Genomic DNA, 9,555 nt, shown 5'->3' with positions numbered 1-9,555 from the left:
TCTTTCCCTCCTTAAAGCCTGCACATAATATTGCCTCTACCTGAAACACTTTCCCCACTACTCTGCCCATTCATCTTTTAGGTCATAATTTAATTTTACTTCTCAAGAAAAAAAACCTAATTATTCACAAAATAATAAAAATTCAGTTCTACATAGAGGGTCTTCATTGACCTCCTTCACTGATCTAAATAAGGCCTCCCACTATAGTATCCTATCATAATACACTTCCCTAAGTTAACACATCAATGTTTGTAAATACATATTTAATTGGATTATTTGTTAGACACCTCTCCAATACATTGTAATCTTTGAGAGGAGGAACAAGTCTACTTTTCTAATACTATACCCCCAGATCAAACAGTATCTGACACAGAAGGTGCTCAAATTTGTTGAATGAATGAATACCACAGATATGAAAAATACTTAGAAATATTAATATGTACAGCTTTATACTAATAAATTTTAAATTAAGTGATTTTACAAAAAAAAATTACTGAAATTAATTCAGGAGGAGATTGGCAAATCCATATAAACCAGTAACTATGAAGTCATTGAAAAAGTTAGGAGAGGTACATTTTTAAGGTAAAGACAAATTATCTTTATTTGCAGATAGCATGATTGTTTAGAGAATAAACTGTAAAACTATTAGATCTAACAAGATAATCTGGTAAAGTATCCTATTACATGATAAATATACAAAAATTATTAGCTTTCATATACATCATCAGTAAGCAGTTTAAAAATCTAATTTTAAAAATGCCTTATCTTGGGGCTTCCCTGGTGGCGCAGTGGTTGGGAGTCCGCCTGCCGATGCAGGGGACACAGGTTCGTGCCCCGGCCTGGGAAGATCTCACATGCCGCGGAGCGGCTAGGCCCGTGAGCCATGGCCACTGAGCCTGCGCGTCCGGAGCCTGTGCTCCGCAACGGGAGGGGCCGCAACAGTGAGAGGCCCGGGTACCGCAAAAAAAAAAAAAGTGAAGGAGAAATAAGGACTTTCCCAGACAGACAAAAATTGAAGGAATTTGTTGCCAGGAGACCAGTCTTGAAAGAAATGTCAAAAATTCTTCAGAGAGAAGGAAAAATAATGTAGGTCAGAAACTCAGATCTACATTTAAAAAGATTATTGGAGAATGAATAAAGATAAAATAAAAACTTATTTTTCTTAATTTATCTAACAGACAACATTTGTTCGTGCCCCGGTCCGGGAAGATCCCACATGCCGCGGAGCGGCTGGGCCCGTGAGCCATGGCCGCTGAGCCTGCGCGTCCGGAGCCTGTGCTCCGCAATGGGAGAGGCCACGGCAGTGAGAGGCCCGCGTACCGCAAAAAAATAAAAAAATATAAAAATAAATAAACAAGGTCCTACAGCACAGAGAACTATGCTAAATATCCTGTGATAAACCATAATGGAAAAGTATATGAAAAAGAAGATATGTATATGTCTAACTGAATCACTTTGCTGTACAGCAGAAATTAACATTGTAAATCAACCTTGCTTCAATAAAATAAAAAAAAAGTTCAGTCACTAGTAATTAAAGAAATGTAAACTACTAGACATACTTCATTAAATTGACAGATAAAAATGATACAGTAAGGGTGAAGGAAAATAGTCATTCCTTAGGAAGTGCTGTTGGAGTATAAATTGTTATGATCTATAACTCTTCTGGAGATCAGTTTGGCAGTGGTATCAAAAGCCTTAGAAGTGTGTATGCCTTTTAATGTAAAATACCACTGGTGGAATCTACTCAAAGCATGTATAGAGATAAACAGTGATCTTGCAACAAGGCTGTTCATTACATCATTATTTATCATAGCCAAAAAAAAAAAAAAGGAAATCTAAATGTTCAGCAACAGAGTTATCTAAAACTATGGTATTTTTGTAAAAAGAAGTTCTAGTAAGTCATTTCACTAGAAATCACATAGTGATTTCCCTGGCAGTCCAATGGTTAAGACTGTGCCTTCCAATGCAGGGGATGCGGGTTCAATCCCTGGTCGGGGAGCTAAGATACCACATGCCTTGTGGCCAAAAAAAACAAAACATAAAAAACAGAAGCAATATTATAACAAATTCAATAAAGACTTTAAAAAATGTTCCACATCAAATAAAATAAAAAGTCACATAAATATATCTATTGATAAGCAATAGATATATTGTCTGAAAAAAGCAAGTTAACAAACCTGTCAAAAAAGTTTTGTCTGCATATATATGTAGGCCTGGAAAGAGAGACAACAGAGCTTCGGTAGCAATTGTCTTTGGAGACGAAAGCAGATTAAATTGTTTTTCTGTTGAACATATGTTACCTTTGTTAATAAGGAAAAATAAAGAGAAACTTCATGTTTAAACATTACAGTAAAAATAGTAAAAAGTGGAAGCATAATACAGTTACTGAAAATTATAATTATGAAAACTTTGAGGAATGAGCCAAATGGAAAAGGAGTAAAAATGTTATTTATGCTTTAACTGTCATATATGTATATTGAAAAAACAGAAGGAAACATAGTGAACATAATTTATTAAGATGGTAGGATTGTAGGCAATTTTTCCTCTTGGTAAATTGTGAAATATTTTTTTTAAATAAAAATTTGTAGCAGATTTTGAACCCAGTTTATTCAAGCTTCATAGTCATGAAAATGTAGAGACCAGTGGCAGTGCCAAGAGATGGATGGTAGGGCGAGGGCTCAGTTTTAAGCCTTCAATAATCATCACCAGTTATCTCCTATGAGGTTTCAACAAAGCAAACTTATACACCAAGAAACTCAGCTTCAAGAGAAGTTCCCTTATGCAGAGATTCTGGACCCCAGTAATGGAGACAGTCCCCACATTAACACCACAGACCCTGAGTCTATTTTCCTATGTTATGCATTTTCTTTTTTTTTTTCCTTAAGATTTTTGTTTGGTTGTTTTTTGGGTTTTTTGTTTGTTTGTTTTAGTTTAAGGTTCACAGCAAAATTGATGGGAACAGAATTTTGCCATATACTCCTGGCCCCCACACATGTATAGCCTCCCCCATTATCAGCATCCCCCACCAGAGTGGTATATTTGTTACAGCTGAACCTACATCGACATGCCATTAGCACCAAAGTCCATAGTTTACATTATGGTTCACTCTTGGTGGTGTACATTCCATGGGTCTGTGTTATGCATTTTCAAAATCTTCTTTAAACACATTGTCTAGGCTTGCTTTGACCCCTCTCTTATTCCTGGGTTTCAGAACCATGTGTGATCAGTACTGCATCTCCTTTGCTGATGTTGAAAAAGCACATATCAACATTCGAGATTTTATCCACCTCACACCAGTGCTAACAAGCTCCATTTTGAATCAAGTAACAGGGCGCAATCTTTTCTTCAAATGTGAACTCTTCCAGAAAACTGGATCTTTTAAGGTAACAATCCCTTTTGATAGTGTATCATGTTTCTTTTCAAGCCACTTTGATTCTCTTGACCACCCAGTGAGGTAGGTACAATTAATATCTTTTTACAGCTAAAGGAAGTGTTGTAGAAATTTTCCTTTGCTCAAGTCCTGGTTACTTAGCATCATGGCATTGACAAGAGCCACTTTTACACAATCTCAAAATTCCGTATAATTAAGCTGATCATATAATTTACATATAATTTACTATCCAAACTAGGACATGTTTGAGAATGAAAAGGGGGAACTTCTAACGATTAAGCCGAGACCACAGTCATCAACCTGGACACGTGTGATCACCCTGTATATAGCCAAGTCTAAGCATTCACTTTGTCAACTTACTATTTGTTTATACCTTATTATGAATATAAACAATCTAACCCTAGCTCAACCCTCATATAACAGGACCTTTTTCTACAAAATACGTCAGTGCCTCTCCTATGCATACAGATAGATTTCTGTGCTGATTTGTTACCAGAATTCTCTGACCGTTAGTTGAACTTTAAGATCCATTCAGGTAAAAATCTGAAAAGCTGCATTTTGCACTGTGCCTAACAGGTATTATTAGTACCCATTAAGTGGTAGCTTTAGGATTTCAGGAATTTACCTTTTTCCATACCCATTAACTGAGAACTTTTATTTTAAACAAACAAAAACTTCTCCATTCTCTTTTGCCCTTTGCTTTTGCCATGGTTTATTTTTCATTCATCACACATCAAGCACTTATTTTCACCAACTATACTAGGTATATGTACACTAGGCCTTGCCCCATATCCATACTTGCAGGGGAAGATAAAATAGGTTGATGACAAGTGTCTTAAAAGAGTTACAAACAAGGGCCATGGAAACGAATGAAGTACCTAATTTTGCCTGGGAGAACAAGGAGGTTGAACCAGGTGGTGTTTGATCCAAGTTTTATAGGATGAGTACTCTTAGCCGGATTAGGGAGTGGAGGGAAAGAACTACAGGTAGAGGCATCAGCATGCCAAGAGGTACAGAGTTGTGAGCTAACCTGGTAGGATGGAGACTAGAGGCAATTTAGGATGGCTACAACGGTAGAGGTAGATATGTTTAGAAAGGCTGCAGCTTGTAAGGGATTTGTACTTTTCTTACAAAAATAGGCAATCAATGAAAAAGGTAACGTTTGTTTTTTAAAAGCTCACTTTCCTAATCTAGTGGAACTATTAGATGAGAATAATCCTTGAGGCAGGATCAGCTGAGATTTGGTGATACCAAGTTGAGAAATGAGGCCTCACCAAGGTAGTGGCCAAGATGAACATGAGATATTTATGAGATAGACTCAGTAAGATTTAGTCATGGAGTGGATGTGCAGTATTGGAAGAGAAAAATGTTAAAAAGCTCCTTGGTTTTTTGAAAAGAATTTTTAATCAAATATATTAATTCACCATTCCTCTTTCCCAGATTCGTGGTGCCCTTAATGCAATCAGAGGCTTGATTTCTGCCACTTCAGAAGAGAAGCCCAAAGCTGTTGTTACTCACAGCAGTGGAAACCATGGCCAGGCTCTCTCCTATGCTGCCAAATTGCAAGGTACTTTAATTTCCCAGGGTACTGGGTAGGTTCATCAGAGAGGACTGGAAAAGCAGCCTTAACTTTCAGTGAGGTTGGTGATAGCTGAGGGAATAAATTTCCAAGTCCCTGATTACAAGCAAACTGAACATAAATTTCTATCCTAATTTCTGATTTGTACTAACGAAACATGCTTCTCCCTCCAGGGATTCCTGCTTATATTGTAGTGCCTGAAACAGCTCCCAACTGTAAAAAATTGGCGATACAAGGCTATGGAGCCTCTATAGTATACAGTGAACAAAGCGACGAGGTAAGGAAGAGAGCAATGTTCAGTACCACCTTAACAGCTTTCATAGTAAAATGAAACTTCTCTTCCTACCTTACTGGCTGCAGCTTCTGTCTCCTTTGTTGTTTCTCTAAGTGTTGGCACGCACGACCTTTTCTCTACCTACACTCACTCAGATGATCTCATTAGTCTCATAGTTTAAAACATCACCTACACTCTAACTCCAGCCCTGAACTTTGCTCTTAACCAGGACTTGTACATTCCCACTTGGGTGCCTTAATAGGCATCTCAACCTTACTGTCTAAAACCAAACTCCTCATCTTAATACTGTTCCACCTCCAGTCTTCCCCATCTCAGTAAATGGCAACTTTTATCCTTCATTATCCTCAAAACATGGAGTTATCTTTGATAACTCTGATACCCCACATCCAAATGTTAGTCCTACTTTCAAAATATTTCCGTAATCCACCTTTTTTTTTTTAATTCATTAATTTATTTTTGGCTGAGTCGGGTCTTCGTTGCTGCGCGCGGGCTTTCTCTAGTTGCCGTGAGTGGGGGCTACTCTTTGTTGCGGTTCACGGGCTTCTCATTGCGGTGGCTTCTCTTGTCGCAGAGCACAGGCTCTAGGCGCGTGGGCTTCAGTAGTTGTGGCTCACAGGCCCCAGAGGGCAGGCTCAGTAGTTTTGGTGCACTGGCTTAGTTGCTCTGCAGCATGTGGGATCTTCCCAGACCAGGGCTCGAACCCGTGTCACCTGCATTGGCAGGTGGATTCTTAACCACTGCGCCACAAGAAAAGCCTAATCCAACTACTTCTAACAGCCTCTACCTTCACCACCCTGATTCAAACCAATGTCAGTCCTCACCTAGATTCAGTAGCCTCCTAATTGGTCTCTGCTTCCACCCTTGCCCCACAAGTCTTGTTTCCAAAAGAGCAACCAGAGCTATCCATTTGGTAAGTCAGAATGTGTCTGTCAGCCCAGAATCCTCCAGTGGTTCCCCATCTCATACACAGTGGAAACCAAAGTTCTTGCAATCATCTATGGCCCGGATGAACTGGCCCATTCCTATTTTTCTGACTTCATCCCCCACTATTACTCTCCTCCAAACACGCCACACAAGCTACACTTGGTTTCTCAGAAAGCCAAGCACTCCTCTCTATAGTCTCTGTACTTGCTGTTACTCTTTCCTTGGAATGTTCTGGAGGTACACAGGACTTGTTCAAATCTATTAAAATGTCACTTTACCAGTGGCCCTTCCCGAGCACCCTATATAAAATAAATTCATTTTTCTCTGAAGCATTTAGACATACCATATATTTACTTATATTCCACCCCTCCTCACCATATTAGAACATAACTCCACTGAGTGCAGGGACTGTTTTGTTCGGTTATATCCCCAGTGCCAAAACAAATTCTGAAAAAAGTAGATGGCAAATAAAGTGTTAAATGACTGAATCTAACTTGTTGGGAACTCTATTAAATACAAATAAAGTAAGCTAAATTAATGTACTCTTTCAGTCCAGAGAAAATGTTACAAGAAGAATTGTGGAAGAAACAGAAGGCATCATGGTACATCCCAACCAGGAGCCTGCAGTGATAGCTGGGCAAGGGACAATTGCCATGGAAGTCCTAAACCAGGTAAAAGCTTAGTTAGTTCTTGTTTAGCCACTTACTGGTAATGCTGTTTGGCCGTAGAACCAATTGTTTTATATATACATATAAAACTGGTTATTAATAGACCTATTTATACTTTATATTCTTTTCATTAAAGGTTCCCTTGGTAGATGCACTGGTGGTACCTGTAGGAGGAGGAGGAATGGTTGCTGGAATAGCAATTACAGTTAAGGTAAGAAAACAGCTTCTGGAGGACTCCCCACTTCAGGCATAGAAGAGTTTATTTTACATCATAGTACACTGTGAATACTTGCTCAGCATTCCCCCAAATTGCCATTCCTTCTCATCATCCCTTGGCACTTGAGATAGAAGGCCCTTCTCTTCATCACTACCCTTTTTTCTTTTTTTTGGCCGCGCGGCATGCGGAATCCTAGTTCCCAGTGACTGAACCTGTGCCCCCTGCAGTGGAAACGCGGAGTCTTAACCACTGGACCGCCAGGGAAGTTCCTCACCACCCTTTCCTTAATGAAAACTTTACAGCACAAAAGCCATTACAATGAGTGGCACCCTCACAGTCCTCTGAGTTCCATCTCACCAACCTACTATCCAAATCAGTGGCTACTCTTTTCCCAAGTTACCAGCAGAACCAGCTGTGGTCTAGGCAACCAAGGCCAGAGTGGAAAACAATTTCAAGTGCTTAAAGGCCTTATTTCCATTACATCGATTAAAAGAAAGCCTCTTGGGCAGAAATATGTTAACTGTACTAATCATTTTACTGCAAGCATGCAGGCAAAATGCTGTGGCTAGTTGTAAGCTATCTAATATTCCTCTTCCTAGGCTCTGAGACCTAGTGTCAAGGTATATGCTGCTGACCCTTTGAATGCAAATGACTGCTGCCAGTCCAAACTGAAAGGGGAACTGACCCCCAATCCCTATCCTCCAGAAACCATAGCAGATGGTGTCAGATCCAGCATTGGCTTAAACACCTGGCCTATCATAAGGGACCTCGTGGATGACGTCTTCACTGTCACAGAGGATGAAATTAAGGTGAGGCCCCAAGAGGAAAGGAAATAACAAAAGAATGGAGCAACTAGGCAAAAAACCCTCCTGTTTTAAGTAGCAACTCACCCACTAGGGACTCAACTAGGTGATTTCATGACACATAGGAGGGTGCCCTAGATGTATTAAGACCGTAGAAGCAGAGTTGGAATGAAAAAAGCCCTGCCCTTCATTGGCAAGCACAAACATATAGCAATAGGAAAATTCAGACGAGGCATATTATATCCCCATCTGGCCTTTAACTATAAAGGCCAACCAACTAGGCTCTTTCCCCTTTTCCCATTTCACTAACTCTTACTCCTTTCTATACCAACAGTATGCAACCCAGCTGGTGTGGGAGAGGATGAAATTGCTTATTGAACCTACAGCTGGTGTTGGAGTGGCCGCTGTGCTGTCTCAGCATTTTCAAACAGTTTCCGCAGAAGTAAAGAACATCTGTGTTGTGCTCAGTGGTGGAAATGTAGACTTAACTTCCCTAACTTGGGTGAAGCAGGCTGAAAAGCCAGCTCTTTAGCAATCTGTTTCTGTTTAATATGTGCAAAAGGAAGAAAAGGGATTCAGTGTCTAGACACTTGGAAATTTTGTCTCCTGGTCATTGTCAACTTCCTATCTTCCCCTCTTAAAGAGCTTTCAAAATCCTAATGGAGGATGTATATTTCAGTAAGTTTTAATAGTTTTTTTGGACTAAGTTGCAATAGAAAAACATCCATACTTAACTGAGATACCTTGTCAAGGCCAAGAAAAGTCTTCTGCTAAAAGGAGCAGCAGACCTTAAGTAGGCTTAAGTAGAAAACATAAACTGCCCCATCACAACCTACAGGCTCCCAACCCTAGAGTGCTAACTAGTAGCAATGAGACAGAATCCCACTGAATCCATTATTCCATGTCCATTTCAGGCACTGTTGAAGAAATCTCACTTTTCACCCAAGGTACTGGTTCTGGTACATATGGATCATAAGTCCATTTGGGGAAAACTCTTTTATAGAGGTTCATCAGTACTGTGTCCTGAGATTTTAGCTTCCCATCAAAACTGCACTTCATGTGGCCATGAGTACCTACAAAGAAAACAGCATGAGTTGGTCAAATTCAATCGGAAATTTTAAAGCAGTGGTCTAACCCAACAGTCATTTAGTAGCACTGGGGAAATCTAGACAAGATCCCAAATCCCACATTCTCTTACCTAAAGGCTCCTTGATGTGTCCCCTACGGCCCCACTTTGTTCTCAGTTCCACCGGTTTAAACCACAGCACATCCTCTTAGAATCGAACACACAGAAGACCAAGATGAAACATTTATCCATAATATATTAAATCCAACCTTCATCCCACAAAGGTAATTGGATCCCATCTGTTGCACCTACCTCTGTTGAAGAACATGTAACGCACCACTGCCATCTTAGTAAAAATTTTGAAAGGATGACCACTCAGAACAACTCTCTTGATGACCATTCTGTCTGGATCCACTGACAATAGATAGCCTGTGGCAATGAGGCTGTGCATTCCTAAGGGGCAAAAGCAGGGCAGCAGGAGTCCATAGGTCAAAGCCTTCATTTATTGTCCAGTCCATTTAAAGACCTATGCGAGATCTTAGGGAAACAAAATAGGGATGTACTATGCTGCCTGCCCCTCCTGGGTTCATGGCAAAGATCACTAAGTGATAT

General features: G+C 39.9%; 2 protein-coding genes across 3 annotated transcripts in view; one reads left to right on the top strand and one right to left on the bottom strand.

Annotated features, from left to right (window-relative positions):
- Window positions 1-8,474, top strand: part of SRR (serine racemase) — a 15,370-nt gene extending 6,896 nt beyond the window's left edge. Inside the window, exons 2-8 of the mRNA XM_007454197.1 lie at window positions 3,212-3,383; window positions 4,832-4,958; window positions 5,144-5,247; window positions 6,741-6,860; window positions 6,994-7,068; window positions 7,674-7,883; window positions 8,212-8,474. Coding sequence (XP_007454259.1) covers window positions 3,212-3,383; window positions 4,832-4,958; window positions 5,144-5,247; window positions 6,741-6,860; window positions 6,994-7,068; window positions 7,674-7,883; window positions 8,212-8,409 — 1,006 coding nt within the window. The 3' untranslated portion in view covers window positions 8,410-8,474. The remainder of the gene's footprint in view (window positions 1-3,211; window positions 3,384-4,831; window positions 4,959-5,143; window positions 5,248-6,740; window positions 6,861-6,993; window positions 7,069-7,673; window positions 7,884-8,211) is intronic.
- TSR1 (TSR1 ribosome maturation factor) overlaps window positions 7,619-9,555 on the bottom strand; it is a 10,066-nt gene continuing 8,129 nt past the window's right edge. The window contains exons 13-15 of one of the 2 annotated variants that reach the window (XM_007454199.1): window positions 9,256-9,396; window positions 9,076-9,150; window positions 7,619-8,950 (exon numbers count right to left, since the gene is read on the bottom strand). In XM_007454199.1, coding sequence (XP_007454261.1) covers window positions 8,772-8,950; window positions 9,076-9,150; window positions 9,256-9,396 — 395 coding nt within the window. In that variant the 3' untranslated portion in view covers window positions 7,619-8,771. The remainder of the gene's footprint in view (window positions 8,951-9,075; window positions 9,151-9,255; window positions 9,397-9,555) is intronic. The other variant, XM_007454198.1, reaches the window with a different exon arrangement.

The sequence above is a fragment of the Lipotes vexillifer genome, unplaced genomic scaffold (assembly GCF_000442215.2).
Source record: "Lipotes vexillifer unplaced genomic scaffold, Lipotes_vexillifer_v1.1 scaffold680, whole genome shotgun sequence".
Lineage (NCBI taxonomy): Eukaryota > Metazoa > Chordata > Mammalia > Artiodactyla > Lipotidae > Lipotes > Lipotes vexillifer.
This window is presented reverse-complemented; position numbering and strand designations above follow the sequence as displayed.